This window comes from Cynara cardunculus, assembly GCF_001531365.2.
Source record: "Cynara cardunculus var. scolymus isolate 2C chromosome LG 17, CcrdV1, whole genome shotgun sequence".
In the NCBI taxonomy this organism is placed as follows: Eukaryota; Viridiplantae; Streptophyta; class Magnoliopsida; order Asterales; family Asteraceae; genus Cynara; species Cynara cardunculus.
Window position 1 is genome coordinate 16,081,618 of NC_037544.1, and position 24,997 is coordinate 16,106,614.

A 24,997-nucleotide genomic window follows, 5' to 3' on the forward strand; every position below is an offset into this window, starting at 1 on the left:
TCTTAAAAACACATAAAATCGTATTATAACATCGACAGAGACACAAAATAAAATAGAACATTAAAATCGAGATGTGTCTCACTGCATTGCGTGAGCACTCTTCTAGTGTGTGTGTGTGTATCAGTGTATATATATATATGTGTGTTCAGTCCTAACAATATATATATTAATTTTATATAAAGAGTCTGTGATCAAAATTTTCAAAATATAACTTGGAGGGATTTTACAACTTTGTGTTAACCTTGAGTCTGTGACGTGTGTGAATCCATGAAATTGTGAGTGATGTGATTAGGTAAATGTGTAAAAGTGTAACATGAATTAACATCTAAAGTTACAAGTGTAAAACCACAAAAAGGTTAAAACTAAAGAACTTGATTTTTTTTAAAAGTCACGCCTTGTAAAAACACAAGCCGCGGCGTGCCTCCATAGCGTGACATGCCTTACACACACGCTATAGGCCTTTTTGTAACGGCGGAGATGCGTCTTACGCCATAGTGTGCCTTTTAGATATCTGATTTTTGTGATATCTCTCCCTTCATGGTTTCATCATATACTAAGCTTGCTTGGCATAATCAGGTCTTGACTGGGCTGCTGTATTGTGTTTGAGTACGCATCCATTTCAGAAGATACAGACCAAAATTGTTTTTCTTTATTTTATAATGATTCTCTCGATAGAACAGCTGAGCTGTTTTTTTTTTTTTACTATTATCTCCTCGGCTAGTTTAGTAAATAAATTTCAACGATGGCGGCTGGGGTATAAGTTTAGCATTTTGGAATGTGCTTGCATGCACTGACTGGGTGTCAGCTGAATCTATCATCTTAGTTTTATGTATTTATGTTGATGCTCTATATGTTCCTATTTCAGGATTTAGTTCCTTTCACATTTTTTCTGCTATTTTAATTTGAAATTGTGTTACTAATATATCCTTCACATATGCAGGATACAGGAGTGCATGCTTTATCAAATGTTTGTCATGTAGATGTAGAACGGATAAGCAAAAGAAAACCTGGTGAAGTGGTAACGTTCTTGTAAAGTTAGATTGTTTCTACAATTTTTTTGTACATGTGAACTTTTAATGAAGCTTGATACACAAACATAGACACAGACCTGTTAGGCTCTGTTACTTGTAATCTTTTTTATATTATCTGAACTAGTCGTTCGATTAATATTTACATTCTTGAGGTTAGCAGACAAACTATGAATTGCATGTTCTTTATAAATAGTTATTTCCTGTCATTTCATTGATGTGCAGCTGCCACCTCATGAACCCTCTGTCGTCAAGAAAGCTGTCAACCATTTTTTACAGGTATGGTTAATTGGTCTTTCAATTTGTAAAGATTCAGTTGCATGCCATTTTTATTGCCCTATCCAATGGGTGTGTCCAATTTATGATGAGAGTTATCAAAGCCATTTACTCCCTCCAAAATCTTTTTAAAGCTTTAAGCCTTCCTGGATCACCTAGTATGTTCTCTAGGGCTTCACATGATAAATACGTACATAGTTGCATACTAGAGCTATGATATTTGTTGCTTGGAATTAGTAAAAATATATGGAAGCAAGAACTCTGATCAAAATTTATATTATATAGATATTAGGCGAGTTCGCATTTGGACCAGGGTTCTGGCAATGTTGCTGCAATGAGAGCACAAATTGTATCTTTGACAATAGACTTTAAGAAAAAGATTCTCTTAATATGTGTCTTCAAGGGCGTGCATACACAGAACACAAACTGGTACCAGGTTCAAGAAATTGATAACTTCATCCTGTTATGAAATCAATCTCTTTCGCCACCATCAAGAGCTAAATTGGATTCAAAGTGTTTACTTTTATCTACTTTGTGTCTTTATTTATTTTATGCCCTCCTGTCGAGAATCCTGATATATTATATTCTTTCTTTGAGACAGAAGTATGAAGGTGATATAATGATTACTGATGTTCGATGTGTTGCGGCCGACTTTCATGCTAGATATAAAGCTCAAGAGCGAACGTAGGTATCAATGTAACTTCTTAGTCGGGGCTCAATTGTGTAGTCATTTGTACTTGTGTCTGTATATTGCTTTATGTTAATTAATTGATGATTTTGTAAACTCATTCAACATTGTATGATCTCTTGTTAACTGTCAAAAGGTTTATCAGTAGGATGCTTCCATCTGTCACTTGCGCTGAATAGTCCAACCAAAAATTTAGAGTAGTATATGGGTTGTGTAATTATTGCTTTCATTCATCTTCAAGATTCACTATGACAACATCAACAAGATTGTAATCTTTCTTCCAAATTTGGACTGATGCTACATAAATTCATTTATCGAATTCCATCTCTTCAATCGCTGTTTCTTTCTCCTATAGGATTACTCAACTCAACTATGCATTGTAGGCCATTTGGAGTCCACTTATATCTTGCTGCTCTGCTAGTATGCTTGATCTTGTGTCTACTAAATGGCTATTATGTAACTGTGACTTCATAATTTTAAATAAGTTTGGTCACATGTTCCTGCAGTTATTTCTATCGACTGCTATCAGGTCCAGAATCTTTATCTACCTTTGAGAAAGGTAGGGCATGGCATGTAGAGGAGGAGCTAGATCTTCCGGCAATGCAGGTTGGTTAGTATTTTGTTAGTTAACTATGAGTTTCGTGTTCACATTAGTTTGGGAAATAATTGAAACTATGATTTGTCGGTAAAGGAAGCTTGCAAAGTTCTTGTGGGACATCATGATTTCAGTTCTTTCCGAGCTTCTGGTTGTCAGGTTTGCATCTCCTCCCTCCTAAATGAGATACATTAATCTTTTTGTTTGATGTACTTTTCCTTTTGCGCGGTATAAAAATTCCAAGTCACTATGTTAACTTGTGCTTATGTTAATCATATATGGTCTTGGCTATAAGAAAGCTCCTCTATTGGGTTATTTTACATTTGAATTTACTCTTATAGTTACATTAATCAAGTTTAAAGGATGAAGTAGATAATATTTTCTTCCCAACTACCCATTAGATGATGCCTATCGAAAAGCTTAATGAATCGTGAATGCTTTGATACATTTTTCTCATCATTGCCGTCACTTACATAACAAGGTTCTCTTTACGATTATAACCAATTACCCGGAGCATGCAAATAAACATATGATTGTGAGATCAATTGTTTTGATTCAAGAAAGATGACAGTTTTGGCTAGTTTAATAAAGCTTCTGGTTTATGAGAACCGATTATGAAATAAATTTGCAAATTCCTGCTTATGCGATATTTATGTTTCAATCAGTAGTAGTTCGAAACATGGGCGCATTTCGTGCGCAGAACACTATCATCCTTAATATCGTATCAGAGTGTGCAAGTGCATGAGCCAAAACAGAACTCAAATCAGAGGTGCCTGATGATTTTATGCGTAAGATAAGATAAGCGTATTCATAATGCAGCTGAGCTCTCTTTCTCTTGAATGCTTCACAGGCGAAATCACCAATCAGAAACTTAGATGAACTTAATGTTATTGAGGTTTCCCCATCTCCATATTTCCCATCAGCAAAGGAGAGGGAAACACATAATTCCTTATCTTGTAGTTCTACTCAAAATAAAGCTGAATGGTCTATTGGTGAGGACAGTCGAGGATTTGGCATGATGAGAAGGCATCGTTCCTTTGTGGTTACTGCACGTGCGCGCTCTTTTCTTTACCATCAGGTTGGTGTCATGGTTCTATTTCATCTGATCCCTGTTTATTTCTTTCAGATTTTCGTTACTATAGGATTGTCAGTAATTATCGAATATTTACATGGATAAGCATTTGAAAATCATAACCATGGTTGGCATCTTCAAGTTTTTGATCCAAACTGTCTGCCGTAGGCGTACAGGGGTCAACTTTTTCATATTTGGTCTTGTTACCATATAATAGAAGAGCAAATGGTTCTAGCCGGTTTGGTTTTGATGGAAACTATCAACTGAACCGCCCTTACTCAGTTTCAACCTTGTTGAACTGAACTGGTTCAGACAACTTCATTTCGATCCTCTTCCATGGTTCATGTCATTTTTCAACTTTTAATAAAGTTGAATTACTTTAGTGAACAAATGATTCTCATACAAGATAATTCAATTTAAACATAGCCTTGAAATAGAAACAAGGTGTTTCTTTTTTGTTTGGTAATTTTTTAATTTTTTCCCATTAGTAATCATTATTTTGATCTTTACTTTGTTCATTAAGGGACATTTTAGTCAACCAATAGTGATTTTAGGATTTTGGGAACGGATGTAGTAAAAAAGTTTAATTATAAAAATAAAATAGAATTATTTTAAGAAACGAGTGACTTTAATACTATATTAATCAAGTTAACATGACTAGACCATTCTATTTTGTGACTAAGGGGCCGTTTATTAAACGCTTATCCAGTAAGTGCTTACCGGGTAATTTTTTTTATCGGATGAACATGGTAAGTGTTTAGAATCTTACCTGGTTAGAGTGGTAAAAGGATGGAGAGTCTTACCTGGTAAGAGTGGTGAAAGGATGGAGAGTCTTACCTAGTAAGTGAGGGTGACGACTCTTACTCGGGTAAGTGCTTACCGGATAATTGTTGCATACTATATCGTTTTGATGCACTATATCTTAGCCAGAAAAATAAATTATAGTGTTGCCTCCTACCGGTAAGTACTTTCTGGGTAAGCATTTGAGTAAACGGCCCCTAAGAGACCAAACCACATATCCTGAACCTAAATCAGACAAATGAATCTAGTTTAATTAGGTTGTGTTTGGTGGTTTGGTCTTATTACACTCTGCTGCTATAGAATTAGCATCATAATGTGTACAAAATCTTGATCATCCAGAAATGTGTGGCTAGGCTCAGATATAATTGCTTTAAAATATTTGAGGGGGGTTTCTTTCTTATTTAAAAGACTACTGAATACAGGTGAGATTACTTGTTGGTGCTATAAAATCTGTTGGCACTGGAGATTTGATGGTTTCAGATGGTAAGATTTGGCTTTTTTTTTTTTTTTTTTCGCTTTCTTTCCTACAAAGTTTTATCAAGTCTTTGAGGTGATTTAATGTATGTATGGTGTTTTTAGTGGAACGGATCCTGGAAGCAAAGACGGTAACTGCTAATGGTCCTATGGCTCCTGCTCAAGGTCTGTACCTTGCACATGTCAAATACGATCTCCCATGAAATGGGCATGTTGTTTGTTACACCACCAATCTGCTTGCTATTTGTGAGCAAACCGATGAGATTTTTGCGCAGGTTTGCTGTCATCAGGTACACTTTTTGTCGAATACATTTACAAGGGATAACTGGTTTGTTCTAATTGGCAATTTAATAGCATCATGCTGTATCTTCATTTATACGCAATTTAGAAATCCAGTTTTAGGCTGATTTACTTTAATTGCTTTCTTCCTTGTGATGTTTTCAGGTATATCTATCCTAACTGCATCAGTTACAAAAAATCGTATTTGACTGTTTATAACTGGTTCGGTTTGAATCCAAAACTTGAATCATTTTTAAGGGTTGGAATGTTTGCTGCTGTTGCAAGGTTTTTAGACCCTTAAAACGCTGCCGTATTTTACAAGTAAAGAAGTGGGCATTGTTTCTTGAGTTGAACCAAAATACTATTTTAAATGACAATTCGAAGAGATAGATTAAAAATTACTGCTGAACACAAGCTGTATAGAGAAAACAAGCTTAATTCCAGATGTAAACAATAACTGTGACCCCTGAGTTTGAACCCAACCCAGCTCATGAACATGATATTTTTTTGTTCTTCAATCTAATATAATTGTAAAGTCTTTATTAATATGTATATTAGACAAATATGCCATCACATGCCTTCTTTATATACATATACTTTCAATCTCTTCTCATCTCTATATAACTCCATATATATAAATGAATTATGAGTAGAAAGAATACAACATATTGAAGGTTAGAAAAATATTTTGATATGCCAAGTATCAACCCGATTAAACCATACGTTTTGGGTTGGGTTGGGTTGAGATTTTTCAAACTGTAAACATTAGGTTTGATTGTTCAAATGTCTTCCAACTTAGTTAACTCAACCCATGAGCAACCTCAGTTTGGGTATAGGCACATACGTTTTTCTTTTAAGTATGTAGACGACGACAACGTCATTATGCCCATGTCAAAATTATATATCATTTAAGTTGATGTGTGTAAAACGGCTTACTTGTGAAGTTCATTTCACTTTCTAGCACTTTTCAAGAAGTATTGTATTATTATTATGAACTTAAATGAAAGGTTGGGAAGCAACTCTCCTTTTATGTAGTTTTTAAGGCTAAACGTCATCTCACATCCAAACTAAGGATTTAAACATTTTACCATTAAATGTAAAAAATATTAATTAAAAAGCCTTTCAAATTTAACTCTTTAAGTTCTTTACACACGCATATTTTTCTTTTACTCTTTATTCTATTGCACTTGGTTGTGAAGAAGCAAGATAAGAGGATCGAGCAAAATGAGAATAAGAATGTGATGATATACAAAAGTTACAAGTTTTATTGCAAAACGTTCATTAACCAAATGCTTTATCATTTTTTAACTCCGTAAACCATTCTTCAATTTACGAACCATAACAATCATAAGAAAATATGATTTATAATTATACACGTCAAAAACTTTAAGATAGATCAATCTGTTTTTGGAACAACACCACCAATTTTCCGTGTCCCTGCCCAAAAAAAAATTGCTCAACAAAGATAATATTGCAAGCTCGGTGACTGGAACCGGATTCAATTGTCAACCAAACTGAACATACCTGTCGACTTGTTTTTCGGAAGCAAAACTACTAACGACAACGCATAATTTATCCAAATTTATTGCAAGTAATAGCTAACTAGCACCGACTGCATTTTGCAAATCTATCCATGTTCTCTAACAAGGATATCCTTTTAACAGGTTATCAAATCTTACCAAAAGCTGAACATTATGATACACAGGGGGACTGATTGCCTTTCCTGGATCCTTCGAATCGTCCACCTGCCCGATGATGATGTATAACCAAAACGTTAGCACAATGACAGCAAATTCGGATAGAAGCAGAAAAACCCCCACTTCAAATGTGCAATTATGTCATCCATGAGAAGTGTATGCCCTATAAGGATCCTTTCCTTTTGGACACATTTTGGTACAGGATGGTGAGGTTCTCGGAGTAACTCATCGTTGGTTTGGAGGGATGGGGGCTATGTGGTAATTTTGCATAATCCCAGGATCCCACGAGCCTTGAATCACAGAGAGGAATTGCTTCCCCCAAGCCCGGTCTTTGAACTAATAAAGATGGCATAGTAGAAAACTTCAGACTGACTATCAATGTGGGGGTTGGATAGACCGTCCCCATGGCAATATAAGAGAATGGTCAACTCACATACTTGAAAAGACTTTGGTATGCAAACATAAGAAGGTAAATTAGAGTGACAGAAGTACCTTTGCTTGTTCTTCTACCTTCTCTTTTTCCTTCCCCGAGTCTGCAACACAAATCATGCTCATCATTATTAATTATGTGTGAAAAGCATCTTACGGTTTTGAGATCTAACGAAGAAAACTAGAAGAAAAAAAGATCCACCTGTTTTGCAGGAACTTCATCATGAGATGTAGAGATAGGTTCTGACTGATATGCCATACCCACAGGAACCAAAGACCCCTCAGCCTAATGGACACAGAAAACTGTATTAGAAATAGGTACCACCATTAAGGTTTCTTTCCTGTTCAAAACCGATATGAATTCTCAAATAGTGTCAGTTTATACAATTTAATGAGGGCATGTAGTCTGAAATTGAACCAACAAGTAAAGATGACTAAACTTACAGCACTAGGAAAATTTTCTACAGGGGAACCCTTCTGCATGGTAGCCATCATCGACACCATTACAGACATCTGAGCAGCCATTTGTGAGCATGTTTGCTCCACTAATGCAAGTTTCTCCTTCATTTCAAGAACCTCTGCGTTCTTATCCGTTACCATCTTCAAAGCCTCAGCACGAGTAGGAAGCTCAATCCCAGGACGAGAGGGGTTAGCGTTTAATCCATATAGAGACACACCACCTTTTCTATCCTGCCCCATTACCCGACTATAGGCATCATCTTGAGGTTCGTCCTTGTTAATCAATGTCTCTTCCTTCTGAGTTGCGGATTCACGAAGCTGGGACTGCAAACAAGTTCCAAGTGATAAGAAGACACATGAAATGGGAATAAACAGTTTTTTTAAGTTCAATTGCATAACATTAAAGTCACATACAATTACAGCAGCGGTAGCTTCATTCACAGGCTGACCATTTTTGCGCGTACGAGTCAATATAAATAGTTCGGCCCGTGAGGGTTCCTGCCCATCAGCCCTTTTCGCCCTCTGCCGTGGTTGAACACAACAGTTTATTGGTCATTGTGCCAGAATCCATAAAGGAAGAACCTTAAGAACAGAGTTAAAGAGTAAAATGTACCTCCTCCTCACGTATTCTAGCAAAGCTTTTTTTGCCTGAGGTGTGGCTGAACTTTTGCCTTGCACGATTGGCCTTATTTTGGGCACTAATACTCTACAATATTGCAGAAAATTTGATCATCATGAGACTCCTCTCCAATTTAATAAATAAGAAACTAACAGAAACCGGGCTTCAAGTTCATGGAATGTGACACAAACCTGCCATTTCTGAGAGCTCCACTGAGAAACAAGTACTGACCACTGATCAGCAAGGACCCTTTCATCACGGTCTGCAAGCCGCTCCTCATCAGTCGCATGAGTGTCATAACGAGTAGACTTAAGAAGGGACTTGAAGTTTCTCCACTTAGTTCCAAGGGACATCAGCACCCAACTTCGACTACAGGGGTCAATGTCAAACTTCGTCTGTAACGCATACAAAAAAATATATTATTTGACATGACCAAAAGAAAGAAGAAAAGCATAAGACAAAATCAAAAGGTTTAACCAGATACCAGAACTTTCTGCCACATGTTCTCCTTGTTGTCTTCTGGCACTTTGCTCCAACTAGAATAAGTAAGGGGAGCCAAGTTCCCATCCCGTGCTGTGAGCCCCAGGAAGCTGGTTAGTTGGGATGCCTCAGGACCTACAGGCTGCCCAAGCTCATTGGTGGCGATTCTTATCCGTCCCACTGTATTTAGTAATTTCACGCAACGTGTGGGCCCTCGGCCTTGGCGCTTCTTTTGAATACTTAAAGAATCTGTTTTAATCAATTATGGTTAACCAAGTCACATATATGCATTGTTTCCCAAGTTGTGGTAAAAAGACGAGAAATTTAGTAGACAGCTAACCAGGAGTAACAGTGTTAGGCTCATTCCGTTGTGGGGAAGATTGTGGGTGGCTAGAGCTCTGATGGGGCTGACCAGCCTGCATGTTGATCGGCCAGGGTTGATTTTCTAGTTCTTGGTTAGAATTAGAACCAGGCACATTTTGCTGCAGGTGGGCAAAATTATCCTCAAGTGGAGCCAGTGGATAGTCTTTTTCTCGTTTGTTGTGCCTCAAGATCATAGAAGACTCTGTAGGGGTAGACATGTAAATGTATTTCATCAAAAAATTGACGAACAAACAGCAAACATAGATATTGAAATAACATGCAAGACAAGTCAAAGGCTACAAATCTTGCTGTTATTATGACCAACAAATAAGTGCTACATCCACTAATACAAAATGTAACAATGCTCTTGTACTGCCGAGGTCTCATTTGGCAACACTTTTCTTCTGTTTTTAGATTACATTATTTAAAAGGTGAAATATGAATAGAAAATTGTGTTTAGCAAATGCTTATGTTTTCAGAAGGCCAAATCATCTACAGAATTTTGTGAACAACAGTCGTAAATTGTAAGCTTGACTTTGATGTTTTCATGGCTTACAAAACTAGTTTACAGAAAAGACGTGCTCTAACATTTGAAGCAAATAAAGTTAACCTTCTAAGCTCAATAAAACATGACTTCTATTTTTTATTTCAATTCTTTCAACTTAATAGAAACAATCTTGTCTCATTTTCTATTTTGGTCCCTCTTGCTGTTTTCAGATGGCAATTAACAGCCCCGTTCACATTGTATTTAGCCAACATCGATTCTTAAACCTACCCTAGTTTTGACCCCCAAATCAAATTGAATACTTATGTATAAATCCTTTTCATGTGAGTACAATTCCATCCTCTTCCCAATCATAGTAGCCATGCCATGCAACACAGACATGGTGCAAACCCAAAAATGAGTCATTGTGCACAATCCAGTTTCCAAATTCGTTAAAATGAGCAAGGGTATGTAGTAATCTGCTGCATATCAAGGAGCAAACATTGTAAAGACTAATTGTACAAAGCTCTTGGTTGGTTGTTTAAGAATTGAGAAAAAGCAATTTGGTGATCCAATTATTATCCATAAACAAGTTGCTTAGGGTGAGTATAACTGAAATAGACATGAAAGATAGATAGCGTTACGGAAGGATTATGGTAGAGAGGCAGAAGAGTGAAGATGTCAAACGCATGCCGGAAATACTGGGTAAGTGTCTTGCCAGACAGGCAGAGAAGATGCAGGTAACAGTAAGATAAATATGTCAAAAGAAGAGAAGGTTGGACTATCTTTTCCATGTGGCAGCAGCAGTAACAGTGATGGTTTATGATTTCCTTCACACACAAACTGACAATTGTCATAATTACAAATTTCGATAAAAGAGCAGGATGGTTTGTGACCCCGAGAAAAAAAAAATTAATCAGCAGTGGAAGACAGGAAGAGAAGTGATATAGGGAATTTTGGCAAAGATGGATAAGAAAAGAGCTTTCAAGGGAGAAAAAAGGAAAGCAAAATTTATGTAGTACACATAAATTTGGTCAAGAAATTAATTCTAAAAGGAATCAAGAGAGGAATGGGAAGGGTGAGATCAATGATGTTGAGTTGGGCAAAGAAAAGCTATAGAAGGGTTACAAAAATGGTAAAGAAGCTCTGATATTCAAATCAGAAGATACATCTCACCTGGAATAAGTTTGAAAGAGATGCAGCAAATATGGTAGTTGCAGCTTTTCCTTGGTAATCTTTTAAGCATATAATGACCAATTTCCCTCCCTATCAACATTACTACAAAAGGACATTCCATATAAATTTGGGCCCACAACTTCACTCCCATTGAAAATTGATTCTATTTCAAATACTAAAAGACCTTCTCAATGTTCCCCTTGAAGTTGTAGATTCATCAAATTGCTACTTTAACGCAAGAGTTTATTGGGGTGCCTAATAATAGGTAATATCATTTCTAAATGTGCATCCATTGCAATTTATCTGGGGGAGGGAACAATTATTTCACAAGTAAAATACGTCAAACTGACAATGTAGAGATGACAGACGGTGACCAAAGGTGTACCTGCAGCACCAGCATCCGCATCCGTGCATTCTGGAGCATGATGATGCTCATTAGTGCTCAACCGAGGCTTATGCTCATTCAACGAGGTTGAACGAGAATGTACTTGGCTTGGCAGAACTTTACCAGCAATAGGAGTAACAGGGCTCACCGATTGATCCTCATTATGCATACTGGGTTGCACTTGTAGGCCAGATTCTGTTGGAAATTGCACTTGTTAAAAACCTTCATAAACGATTAATAAAATAAAGATAAAAAGAAGAGTGTAGCACATGTCACAAATGTTTGTCCTAAAGGCACATACACCAATCTAATTTGAGCCACAAGTCAAATAAGCAATTACCAGCTTCAGTTCAGCTAATAGTCTACACACATCTTCCAAAACACATGGCATAAACACATGCAAAAATATCTCAATTGTGATATCCTGGGAAATTTTGTTTACCTAACAGCGTACAGCCAACTGGCTTACAAAGCATTGTCGGCTTATTATGCCTCTTGGATCATAAGAAGCAAATGTATTTATTTAGAACTCACCAAACTTAGTTGTCAAGGAGAAGACCTTGAGATGAAAACAGGTCAACAGCTGATTTACGATGAGAAAAAAACTAATCCATGTATACATTTATGCATGAATGTAGGTATGTGGTGTCCACATGCAAAAATACATACATACATATGTAGAGGGAGGTTCAAGAGAGAACTCAAAAAAAGGAGAACAAGGGAACTCCTTTGAATTGTTGGATCTAAAACATAGATGGCCCAGATTCGAATGTAACCACCCTTATAGTCGTGGATTTAAGGGCTGTTTACAAAACGCTTACCCGGGTAAATGCTTACCGGAAAAATGCAACACCATCACTTGCTTACCAGGTAAGATTTTACTCCACCAAAACGGTATTGTATGTAACAATTTACCAGGAAAGCGCTAACCATGGTAAGAATCATCGCCCTCACTTACCAGGTAAGACTCTCGATCCTTGCCTTCGCTCTTACTAGGTAAGATTCTTGGTCCTTGCCATATTCATCCGGTAAGGTAATGTGACTTATTAAGCGCTTACCGGGTAAGCATTTGGTAAACGGCCCCTTAATATTTGGAAAAATGTAACAGCCCCTATTATTCACAAACATTGGATTAACATACACATTCATATATACATATAAATGTTTGTAGATATAGAGTGTTCATGTAAATGTGTATTATACAATGATCCAAGACATGGCTGCCATGGCTCAATTAGATAGTAATTCTGTAGCAGTCCAGTTTTGATCCAATGACCATTGCAACACTTGCAGCTCTATAGCATTTTCCCCCTCTGCTTATTAATCACCACACAGTGATTGTGCTTAATCCAGTTATGTAAATGAAAAGAAGACATTTCCAAATACCTCACTGATTTTGCAGGGTAAAATTAGTAGAAGTTCATCGCCCATTCATATAATATAGGTGAGCAATCAGAAACACCTGACAAGATGCCTGTGTCGCCTGTCACAGCAATTGATACAATAATAGATTTTTCGATAATGAATCTGAAGATCTGCTTATTCTATATTAGGCCGTTCATGGATGTCATAATAAAAACCAAAAAGTCCTAATTGCTGGAACTTATGTCTCTTAATGTATAAAATACCCTCCCATGGGTTTACAGGAAGGATAGCAAAACCTTTTCTGTTTTGCGCATTTTGCTCTTTTAGACCTCTTGCTTCTATAAACATAACTCTTTAAGGTTGGACGTTCTCAGCTTAACATGGTGATGACACATTTTTTATTTCTCATTCCACCTTTCGAAGTCATGCATAACACCTCATATCTGAAGAGACACAAATACAATAGATTTTCTGTGAATCAATACCAAATCAAAAGCGGCCACCTAGTAAACCTGTAGCACCTACATCAGCTTTTTGCAGGGATGGACGTATCTGGTTAAAGATCAGACCGGGTTCATATTTCTGACCATGAACCATCAATGGTTCAAGGGTTTGTTGGGCCCACAGAACACACTCCTGCTTTTACTCCCCATAAGCCATAACCATTGGTTCAGTAATCAACAGCAAATAAGGACTTCCATCAAGGACGATGCAAATTGTATATGACGACGTAAGATGTGGGGTTATTGATAAAGTTGTAGCATGGTATTTCTGCTTTTTTAGAAGTTGGGTATAGATCCACCAAGAGAAGTAAGCAGATAAGCGTTCTAAGCCAGAATGGGCCACATTCACATTCTAATCTCTCTTTTACCCACAAATAGAAGATATTCATGGTAAACTTCATGGAACATACAATGAATAGCAAATAAAATAAAAAATTAATAATAAAAGTGCCATGCTACAAGATTTACTAAAATGAGAAGAGGATCATTAAGTTACATAATTTCTACAGAAAATTTACCTTTTGATCCACTATAACAGCAATTATGATAACTCCAATTCAAGAAAAAGGAAAAGAAATACAACGGTTCTCTATGATGGAGAAGTAACCTATGCAGTGATCAATGCAACTAACGACGAGCAGTTAGGACGGTAAAGAAATCGTTGCCTACCAACTTTGACACCTAATAAAAGAGGATGATACGAGAAGTTCAAACAAGCATGCCATAAAATTTATTAAACACAACTAGCATTAAACTACTTCACTCTGCTCTCTAGAAAGCGCTTAGAGCTAAATTTAGCATAGTAATGGAATTGTATAGAATGAGAAGAACAAAGAGGGGCCCTTACCAACAATAGCTGGTGATTGTTCAGTGTATAACCCAGATGCTATCCAGTACTTCATGAAGAATGTCTTTACCCGCTTCATGAGCTCCAAAATGTAATCACCCTTCTTATTATATTTGAGACAATTATACCAAATATATTGTACATCCTTAAATACGTCTGCTGAATTCATGTACTTGAGACCATTCTCAAGGTTGTTGCATATTGTACCAAAATCCATAGGTGTGTTGATAACATCAAAGTAGTCCTGGTTCAAGCTCCAACCAAATCATTATGGGTAATCATAGTATGATACAATTAAAGAAACTACTCCTTATAATATAATTTGCTGTTGTCTATCATATGTGATAATCCTGATGCACAACTAACTCCATAGATGAGTTAATTTGTAAGTAACACTTAAAAGTAAATCAAGATTTTACACAAGTCAACAAACATGCATAAATGAAACTTGAAATACTTCCTTTGTCCAACAATGAAGTGCACGTGCAAAGAAAAATAACAGCATGAGGAACAAGCACACTATCGGTAGAATTTTATAGTTATCAAGAACTTACATATTCTTATTAGGAAATACAGTTACATTTAGTTAGTGAGTATGAAACAATGGGAACTACTATTTGGGGTTAAGTATCATGGGTTGGCCTAATGGGTAAGGCTTGGGATGCGTGTAGCATAGGTCTCAAGTTCTGAGCTTACAGGTGCTATTTCGCTTCTTAGAAGACATGCTTATTGGCCAAGAGGCGTAAAGTTAGCACATAGTTAGGCCAAAGACACCACGTCATTAAGTGATTTGACGTTACAAATTTTGGTAATTCATAGAAGTATTTAAATAGGAAAGATTCTCTTGATCAATTTCATAGCTATATCAATATGTGATTTAGTTTCTTTTCCTAAAAGAGTTAAATTTTTATCTTTGTTGTTTTTTAGGCATGTATGATGCCCAAGTATCGAGCAACAAAGAGTAAGTTTTAGGGGCCGTTTACCAAACACTTACCGGATGTCACTTGCCTTAGCAGGTGGGCATGACAAGGATCAAAAATCTTACCCGGTAAGAGGCATAGTAAGCCCGGTAAGTGAGGGAGAAGGCGCTTACCAACAATCCATTTTGATGGCCGAGAATGTTACCCAATAAAGAAAATAAGGGTGGTGACTATTGTCGGTAAGTGCTTACCTGGTATCTTTTTGGTGAACATCCCCTTAGTTTGCATGAAATTTTTTCCCTCAAGACCATGTGATGATGGAATTTTTTTCTCTTATACATTGAAGTATCCTCCTTTCTAGTATCTTTATCTATACCTTTTGCATCATTTACAGTAATTGGGAATCATTTTCATTATGAAAATCTACAATAAATGAGATGAGAACTTCTCCATACATCAACTGAAGGCGTAAGGAATTCAAAAACGAAACATGGGAAGACAAAATTTCAATGCAGATTACAATATTAGAACTGAAAAGAAATACAACTACATAGCAACAATTGGCCAATCCCAACTCCCTTAGCGGTGTGTAAGTACACCTAAGAACATCCAATCAGTAGATTCCATCTGAAGATTTTTAGGTTACTTTTATTATTAATGCCAACTCTTCTGTCAACCATATGAAGGCTGATTTGGTGGAAGACCAATTTCCCTAGAGACATGCCATGGCAACAGAACAGTATGACAAACAGTTGAAGGTTGAAACAATGATATCACAGGCCCAAAAAGAAAAAAAGAAAACATCACCAGGCACTGTTAACAAAAGCACACATTCGTAGAAAGAATTAGAAATGAAATGATAAATTACACTCTAAACAATAAACTTACAGGTATTTCAAGTGCTATAGGATCTACGGGCCTGTTAAATGGATCAGCTGCATCCAATTTCATGGTCTTTTTGATCACCTGGGATAGAAAAATTGGCATCTATTAGTCTAAAGGCAGGATGCAAATTTTATACAAGATGGGCAATATAAATTATATGATACAACAAACCATACTGTTAGGGCAGCATTTAGTTCTTGTTGCTTGTATTCTGGGTCTTGACGTAGTCGGCTTTCATTTTCCTCGAGATCCATGCCAACATGAGGTTGCCCCATCTGTCCATTGCTGGTTGGGTTATCAACCAAGCTCCTTGACAGGTTAGCTAGGCCACCAGCTTCCTTGGACATCTCTTTAATAATGGATACAATCATTTCACGCAATGAGTTTGGATAATTCTCCATCCTCCCGTAAACAGCTTTTTCTATCCCTAAATCTGCACCACTCATGATGGTACCAGTTCTTGGAATTTCAGTTTCTATATGCAGTGAGTTGACATTTTCCTCTGTTTTCTCATCAGATACAGATTTACGTAGAGGTGGGCAGCTCATGCTGGTTTCAAATTCTTCTGCTTCATCATTCACCACATCAAATTCTGCCACTAGAGCAGCATCCTTTTGGAGTGTCTTCTTCCCCCAGGACCTTTTAAGTTTCTGCTCACCAGATGCACGTTTCCGCTTCATTCTTATGTGCCTAGAAATGTTTAATAAGCCAAAAAATATTCCACGAACAAATACAAGATCCGGCTTAGGTTAGTCCATTCTATCCTCTTCACATAATAAATAATGATAGGGAAATAACACAGGCTATTATAAGCAATACAAAGAAGCAATATATGATAATACCAACAACAGCGCAGGTACAATCAGACAGTTTGCAGCATGCTAATTAGCAGAAGAAACAACTAATAATCTATTAAATTTCCAAATTCTTAATTTAGATTTAACTCTTTGATCATTGCAATCCACTCCAAAATCCATGTCTAGCATCATGAATGCTCTTTTAGGTGCTAGAACTTTGTAGTCTGTAGACCAACTTCGCTTGGCATGCAGAATGTAGCTGACTAGCTAAATCACATGCATAATAAAATACTAATTTGTTCCAAATATCATATCAAACTGATATTCTATAGCTTAAAAAAGGATATTATCCATTGGCACAGAAAAGCACATGTGTAAATAAGGCATACAAGCTGAGCTTGTAACTAACACCCACTACTTTATTTGTTAAAAATACTTCAAAACAAGCCATTATTGGGACAGTTTGTCTACATTGTCCAAATTGAAAATCTAAGGCGTTATATTAAATCAAATTAGCTAAGCTATTGGATGAAGAGTCTGACAAAATTTCAGGGAACTCGAAACCAACGAAATGTAGGAGCTAACAGATGAAATAAGAAGTTCGCAACACTGTCAATAACATAACAAGAACCAAACTCATTACTAAGACTACGCCTAAGTAACCTCAAATTAGCAAAACTGACACCAATTCAAGGTTTTATCGAACACTTTTGTCAACCGATAACCCCATTCACCAATTGATGTTAGCAAAAACGTCCACTAACCCACCCTTGGGGATTAGGGGTAAACTTCCACGCAGGAAGATCATCTATATCAGAAAGCAAGTTACATACTTATTAGTGTTGATGATCATAAATCACCCCGCTGTGATTCTTGATCATCCATGGAGTGTATATCTTCAACTAATTATCATCTTCTGTTAGAAACTAAGCAAATAAAACTAAACAAATTGATCAAGCGTAGACATAAATTAGTAATTAAGACATAAATTGAGTATGGATAATGATAAACCCTAGGTTAATCAAAGCATAAAAGTAGATGAGCACAGTATGTTACCTGCTAGGGTTTTCTCGGCGACTTGGAGAGGATGTCAAGAAATGAGAAAAATAGGTATCGTCTAATACATACAAATGGATTGGTTTTTGGCTACGGCCGCTAAAACCTGTCCCCCTTTTGGTGACGCCTATTACAAAACAATAACATGATACAATTACCATTTTTGGTCCCTGTACTTTATTGAAATTTACAAAATGGGTCCCTAAAGTAAAATAATTACGGGAAAGGGTCTTTGCCGTATGTATTTTATTATGGATTAGTTGTGTGCTCGCGCAATACAACGAGATATATAGCATCTTGTAAAAAGAGAAAATACATTTGTACATAATGGCTTAGGGGATGTGTGGTATTTATTTTGAATGCATAGTCTAATTGATAAAAAGAACTTATGACCGATTATTGAACGCTTACTTGGTAAGTGCTAACCAGGTCAATTTACTTTATCGGATGAGCATGATAAAGACGGAAAATCTTATCCGGTAGCAAGGACCAAGCGTTTTATCCGGTTAGCATTAGCGGGTAAATTATCGCATATAGTGTCATCTTGATGGACTAAAATCTTACATGTAATGTAATCGAGAATGTTAACAAGCGGGTAAATACTTACTCCTATTTATGTAACTATCTTTAGGATTTAGTGATGAATGAACTTATTTTTTGATAAATGGTCCAATTTAATAAAATATCTTGAATATATATCATCTGTATGGATTAATCTTAGGCACGACAACGGGTGAAGACAGCAAGCAATCGTTGGTTTCACTACCATGTCCCACCCTCAGTTCCGAAGGGTACAGAGAACCAAATTCCCTCCCCGCTTTTTGTTGAGCCTGTCTCCCTTCCATAAGGGGATATGGTGTGTTGGGAAATACATTACCCCACCGTGGTTTTCTACATATCGAGAAAACCCAGTCACAATTCCAGTTTTTTCAAGAAATCCCCAGGCTAGGAAGAAGCCATGAACCAGATCACCGTGCCTAATTTAGACAAATTATTGCTTATTTGGTGTGTTGATTGAATTATCTGAACAACAAAAAATGACCATTTTAAATTTACTGTTTGTTTTTCCATTAAGCTCATGTTTTTCCCCAAAACTTTGACAAAAAATGATCAACCAACAAGAATAATCGAACAGAAAAATGATCAATCAACAATAACAATCAAACTAAAGAACCACCCATTGAAATAGTAGGCAACGATCACAATTACACAGAACATAGGAGTCACAAGGGATGGAAGAGACTCGTACAAATACATTCAGATTGGTGAAAGAAAACACCACAACAATAAAAATCTGCTCCGACTCGTGATATGCATCAAAAAATGAATGCATCAAAAAATGAATAGTTGAAAGAACATCGTTGCAATCAAGCGCCATTTTGTATGAAAAATGTTGGGTATTGGAAACCTAGTATTTGTACAATTCGACACTTAAGATAGCCTTAATAAAGAGGAAATCATCACACGTCTCTCCAGTTTTCAACAGAACTTCTCTTGTCTTGCCAACTATATATTTACCTTGCTTTAGCATCTCCATAGCTGACAATAACTTCTCATTGTCGAAAGCATCTGGAAAGACAAATAGGAAGTACCACGAGAAGTATGAAAACAAAATTCAATTTAGAAATAACAAATTAGTCCACCACGTGATTATGGTTAACGGCAGATGTCAAAATGAAAGCTTTTTTGATGAAAAAGATAATAAGGAGGTCCTCTCAAAGATTTGGGTTAGCAAATGATGTATGTCTATCAAATAGAAAGTCGATGATCACTTCTACGTCAAATTTTTTTAAAAATAGTTGTGTGCTATCAATCGTTCTTATTGGGGACTTTCTTCGAACACTTGAACTCCTCCCGTTTTTCTCACTGTAATATCCACTTTCACGTCTTTGTTCCCCTATTCACCTTTCCCTCCCATTCCTTTTTCCTCCTCAGTATCAATGTCTTTTCATCTTTCTTCTTGCCAACAACAACCCATTGCTACAAAACCTAATCTCAAGATAATAAAAAAGTAAATATATAATATATTTGTTTCAAAGAGTATATGTACATGTTAAACAAAGAGATTGATAGAAAAAAAAAAGACGATCATCAGATTTTATTGCTTCCTCTTTATAGCATATTTTATTCAACAAAATCACTTGAAGGGGAAAGGGTACCATTGTTGTATATGTATTGCAAATGAGTAAGTACGGTAACACAAGGATGGAAAACACAAGCAAGAGTGAAGTTGAGTGGAAGATAGGGGATGGAAAACGCTATTGTCAGATGAAGGTAAATGATGACATCGATTCAAATACTGAGAAAAACCACGGTGGAAGATGGAGGCGTGATGGCAATGAGTCGGTGGTTTATTAGCGAAAGGGGAGAAAGAAATCTGAATAGTCATATGGGTATCACCAAAATCTGAATAGGAGATTAGGAGTCTTGAGAACCCAAAAGGCTGGAAGCATGTGGAAATACCAAAGAGAAAGCATGTGGAAATACCAAAGAGAAAGAAAGTATCCAATTGTGGTTAGAAGGCAGAGGATATGTTCGTCAAAGACATCAAACAAGCACTCAACAAATGAATAAACTTCAAAATTCAGGATTTACAAAGATATTGAAAACCCCAACTTCATCTTAAAACAAAATAATAATTGTAAAAACAGATGGTTTGGGAAAGAATAATACCCCTTAAAGCTTTGGTATCCATAAATCTATGCGATCTAGTGATATATCGAACACTCTTTTCTGTAAAATATAGAGCCAAAAACAACACTTAGGTCATAGATTTTTTTTCCCAAATGAAACCCATTTAAACAAATCATGAGAAAGTAGAAGATAGTTAATCACATGAATATGGAGAAAGTAAAACTCAAAATAAGACCGTGAACAAACCAAGAATCAGAGGAAGAGGATAAGTATCTTACATTCGAGTTCGTTTGAGGGAGAAAGATGTGGTTACCGGTGTAATCGTCTCAAGGAAAGAGAAGAAGATCAATTTAGTGATTCCTGTCGGAGCTCTATCTAGAGAACATAAGAAAAAAGCGAGGGTTTTGATAGGGTTTTTATCATTTGAAGTAAACGTTGGAGGTGGAATAGTCATCTCGAGAAGATAAAAGTTTGAAGCAGAAAAGCAAGTGAAGTTGTACATAATTCTTTTTAGGTTGTTTTTAAGACTTTAAGCATTAAAAAATAATACCTTATGCATTTAAGGTTGTTTTTAAGATTTTTCTCACATCTGCTTTATAAGGTAGTATAGATTTCGTTCCTTATTCCCCATCCTCGTCTCCAATGGGGAATTAGTTCCCGTTTATGTAAAATATTTTAAATCAAATATATTAAATATCACACTCGAACCAAAATGGTTCATGTTTAAATCTCATATATTTTCAAAATTTTGTTTATATAAAGTGTAAAATATCCATATGTTAACCAAATCACAGCATCATATGTAATTGTTTGATTAAATGCTTTCGATTCTCTATGTAAAAAAAAGTAAAACAAATTACAAAAATGTATATAAGAAGAAATGTCTCATTCTCATACCTATTCTTCACCCTTTAACTCTACTAAAAAAAACCAGTCACATGAGAGGTATTTTGGTCATTTTACCATTTTCTATATCATAGAATACGTTATATAGAGTAAATTACGTAAATCGTTTAAGTGTTTATTGAAACTTTGGAAATTGTCACTTGAGTTTTGGAATTATACCAAAGCCTTGTTGTTTTCATTTGCTTGCAATACTGCATCTGGCCCTGATGGACGTCAAGTCAGTGTCTCTCATGTTCTAGTCAAGTATTGAAACTTTGACCTACAAAAATCAAACTTTATGAACAAGTTATGGATTATTGTTCATAATTTAAAATCTTTTGAAGTTCAAACCTGCAAATAAAAATAGTAAACTTGTCCAAAATCTAAGATTCCAATCTTAAATCAAACCCCAGATACGAATCTTAAACCCAAATTTGTGGACCAAAAATGGAACGTGAAAATATCAAGAACTTCTCGAAGTTGAAACACGACGAGGTCGCCACCTTCGCTTCCAAATGGTTATCCCTCTCTTTGCATTTTACTTTGGAATCAAAACCTTTGTTTCTCGACACGCAAACGCAGTGGTAGCCAAAGGTCAAGACGTTGCCGTTAATGAAGTCAAAGAAAGAGCAAAAGCTGGGAATATGTTAAGATGGGGAAGAAGTACCTCGAGGTGTAGATAGTAGTTGGTTTAGTTTTTTTAAATGGTAAGTGCACATATTTTAAACACTTGTATGATAAAAAAATTATTGAATATGACTAAGGGGCTATTTACCAAACTTTTTATTAAGACCTGTATGGATAATTTCGCCTGTCTAGATAAATGGGTGTTGTTATTTACTTTTTTTATTTGAACCAACACATAAATGACCGATTTACCCCTCAATATTAATTATTTGAGCATCAAAACAAAAAAATCATAAAGAGGTTGACAATGGGATGTCTCATTTGGGAAGAAGACGATGTTTTAAATAAGGGTAGGGGTGTCATTTTTGTGGCTGAATGGGGACTGGGGACAACACACCATTTCTATTTGTGTGATTAAGTCATGTTCTGTGTGAATAAGCCGTAAGTAAACAACTTAAATGAGCTATGCGAATAAGCCAGATAGACCAATAAACCTAATTAAGCCGCAAGTAAACAATCCCTAAAATAGACACCTTACAGAATCTTTGTCTAAGAAAATAAACATGTTTTTACATTTCAATTCACCGTTAAATCGTGAAAAACACAACCTTTACACATAGTGAGTTAATGACCGTTGTTACCACCAAAATCTTTTGGGGGTTGTTTACAGGGAAGGGCGACGATAGAGGAAAGAGGGGACATGTGGAAAATTCTAATTGGTGCTTTTTAAATGATCAAAATAACCCTCACTTAACTCATTTTTAAAAGGAGTTAAGGTAAGGGACCAAATTTGTAATAAAAAATCATACTACAAAGACCCTTTCTATAATTATTTCTTTATAGGGACTTAATCTATAATTTTCGATAAAAACAGACACCAAAAATGTAATTTTCTCAAATAATATGTATATATTATATAGATACTAGTCTTGAAATACTATTTTTGATATATTTTGATTATTATAATTAAAAAGGTATAAAACAAAAAATAAAAATTAATAAACTTCATATTTTGATGTCATTTTAATCGTTTTGACGAAAACTTTCTAATAACATAGTTTGTCATACAAAACATTTATTTTGTTATAACTAAATTCTTTCATTAATTAATCAAAATATAGAAAAGATATAAACAGCTAATTAGAGATAACTTGGTCAATTTACCAGTCTCATCATGTACAGTCATGTTTTACCAGATGTTGCAGCCGGTGAAGTCGTATTTGTTACCAACCATTTTGTAAAGCCAAAACAGTTTACTTCCACAACTTTGCCTTTCATCGTTGCGTTCTGGTTAGTCCAGGCCAACCCTTCTCTATTTTATTTTGAGGATCCCTCTGAGGAAAGGTGCTTGTTGAGTAAGGTCGGCTTTCTTCGAATGCTGGAGCCCAAAGTCTATCTGGGTGATGACTTCGGAAGATTCACTTACCTTCCCTAGAGAACTGAGAAGAGATAGAAGTGTGATACAGTTGTCATGTCCTGTCATATTATGTATTTTTATTTCCAAACGTACCCAGAGAGGATATGACATGATTGAACATGATAGTTGTTCAACGTTTGTCATTTGGTAAAACAAGACCGGACAAAACATGATTGGTAAAATGACCAATTTACGCCTCATGAGTTCTGGTGTTTTATATTACCAAACAATTAATAAATACCTAAGACCACATTCATAAATATTTTAACTTTCGTTTTACTTCTTTCAAATTTTTTACTTCTTATTTTATTCTTTTATATATTTTGATTACTTTGTTTAATTTATTAATATATAATAATAAAAATAAATATTTTTTATAACCCAATATATTATTAGAAAGTTTTCGTTAATATGATTAAAATGACATCAAAACATGAAGTTAATGGAATTTCCAATTTTTATTTTATACCTTTTGTACATTATTTTTATTTTATACCTTGTTCTATAAGGTCGGGGGTGGAACACGCATCTTCCATTCTTTTCCTGTTGTTCTATATAAAAGTCATGTCAAACGTAGAACACTGATCCATGTATTGTTCTGTTCCACCTTATTTTGTCTACCAAATGCACTTTTGAGAGCCCAAAAAGAAGAGTAAATTGTGGTTTTGGTCCCAATATTTTTTCAATATTCTTGGTTTTGGTCCCTACAGTTTTTAATTGTAATTGGTATGCATTTTTGCTCGATTTTGTCCATTCCACTAATATTGTCATCTGCTTTTTGGAGAAGACTAATTAAATCGTCCCTGTGTTATACCTAAATTTTGAATAGGGCTAAATGCAATAAATAACAACTTACTTTCAATTTTTGTTAATTACAACATTATACTTTCAATTTTCTTGTTAAAACATTATACTTTCAAATTATTATTTTACTATAAGTTATAACATTGTACTTTAAAATATCTACCTACTATAATAATGGATAACTTGCTACCTTTTAAACCGAATATTTAAAATTAACTTTTCTTCCATGGAATAATTAGGATTATGTAGTTTGGCATTTAATAACCCTTAATATCTTAGAGAAAAAAACAAAATAACAGTGCTGTGATTTTATCGTCCCTTGGGATTTTGGAAAGCGGGGTTTCGATTACGAAGACAATGAGGCCAATAAAAGTAGTAGTTTGTTTGGATGAGCTTTTTAATCTGACGAGGATACCAGGGAACTTAGTTTTCCCATCATTGACGTTAACAAGGTCTTTAAATTGTTCATTGGTTATCGTGTCGTTAAGGGTTTTTAGTCGTCCTTAAGATACTTTTCTAGTGGAGATGAGTTGATATGGGTTTGATATCGTTTCATCGAGTCAGAAAACTAGTGTAGATTTAGGGGTCGAAATCCCTAATTTCATATGTAGAGGTTTAGTTTCTACACTTCAATCTTTGTATAGTTGATGCAAGAAGTTTTTTTATGAGTATTTACTTCTATGATTTTATGAATAAGATATAAATGTTTACGTCTTTTGATTTTATGAATACTTTCCATGGTTTAATTCGCTTTCTTGCATGGACTATTAAACCCTTTTTAGTTAACTCACCCTTTTCATTCAATGATTCACATTACAACTCTAAGGGGCCCTTTACCTTTACCAAATGCTTATTTGGGTAAGCGTTTACCAATTTATATTACCTTATCAGATGAATATGGTAAGAACCATTTAAAAAGTTGATTCATGTACCATTTACTTGTAATATTAAA

At 35.5% G+C, this 24,997-nt stretch overlaps 2 protein-coding genes across 2 annotated transcripts in view; one reads left to right on the top strand and one right to left on the bottom strand.

Annotated features, from left to right (window-relative positions):
* LOC112500368 (tRNA pseudouridine synthase A) overlaps nt 1-5,351 on the top strand; it is a 9,643-nt gene extending 4,292 nt beyond the window's left edge. The window contains exons 3-10 of the mRNA XM_025103851.1: nt 941-1,018; nt 1,254-1,307; nt 1,906-1,988; nt 2,499-2,598; nt 2,684-2,746; nt 3,438-3,665; nt 4,883-4,943; nt 5,040-5,351. Of these exons, the coding sequence (XP_024959619.1) occupies nt 941-1,018; nt 1,254-1,307; nt 1,906-1,988; nt 2,499-2,598; nt 2,684-2,746; nt 3,438-3,665; nt 4,883-4,943; nt 5,040-5,137 (765 nt within the window). The 3' untranslated portion in view covers nt 5,138-5,351. The remainder of the gene's footprint in view (nt 1-940; nt 1,019-1,253; nt 1,308-1,905; nt 1,989-2,498; nt 2,599-2,683; nt 2,747-3,437; nt 3,666-4,882; nt 4,944-5,039) is intronic.
* A 1,316-nt stretch (nt 5,352-6,667) lies between these two features.
* On the bottom strand, nt 6,668-17,753 carry LOC112500296. Its single transcript, XM_025103746.1, has 14 exons — nt 17,679-17,753; nt 16,002-16,515; nt 15,829-15,906; nt 14,021-14,264; nt 11,306-11,500; nt 9,238-9,462; nt 8,902-9,146; nt 8,609-8,812; nt 8,412-8,504; nt 8,213-8,320; nt 7,784-8,122; nt 7,542-7,625; nt 7,403-7,443; nt 6,668-6,958 (listed from the first exon to the last, which is right to left on the bottom strand). Exons 2-13 carry the CDS (start codon nt 16,503-16,505, stop codon nt 7,417-7,419), a joined length of 2,346 nt encoding a protein of 781 aa, XP_024959514.1. The 5' UTR covers nt 16,506-16,515; nt 17,679-17,753; the 3' UTR covers nt 6,668-6,958; nt 7,403-7,416.
* Between the last annotated feature and the right edge of the window lie 7,244 nt (nt 17,754-24,997).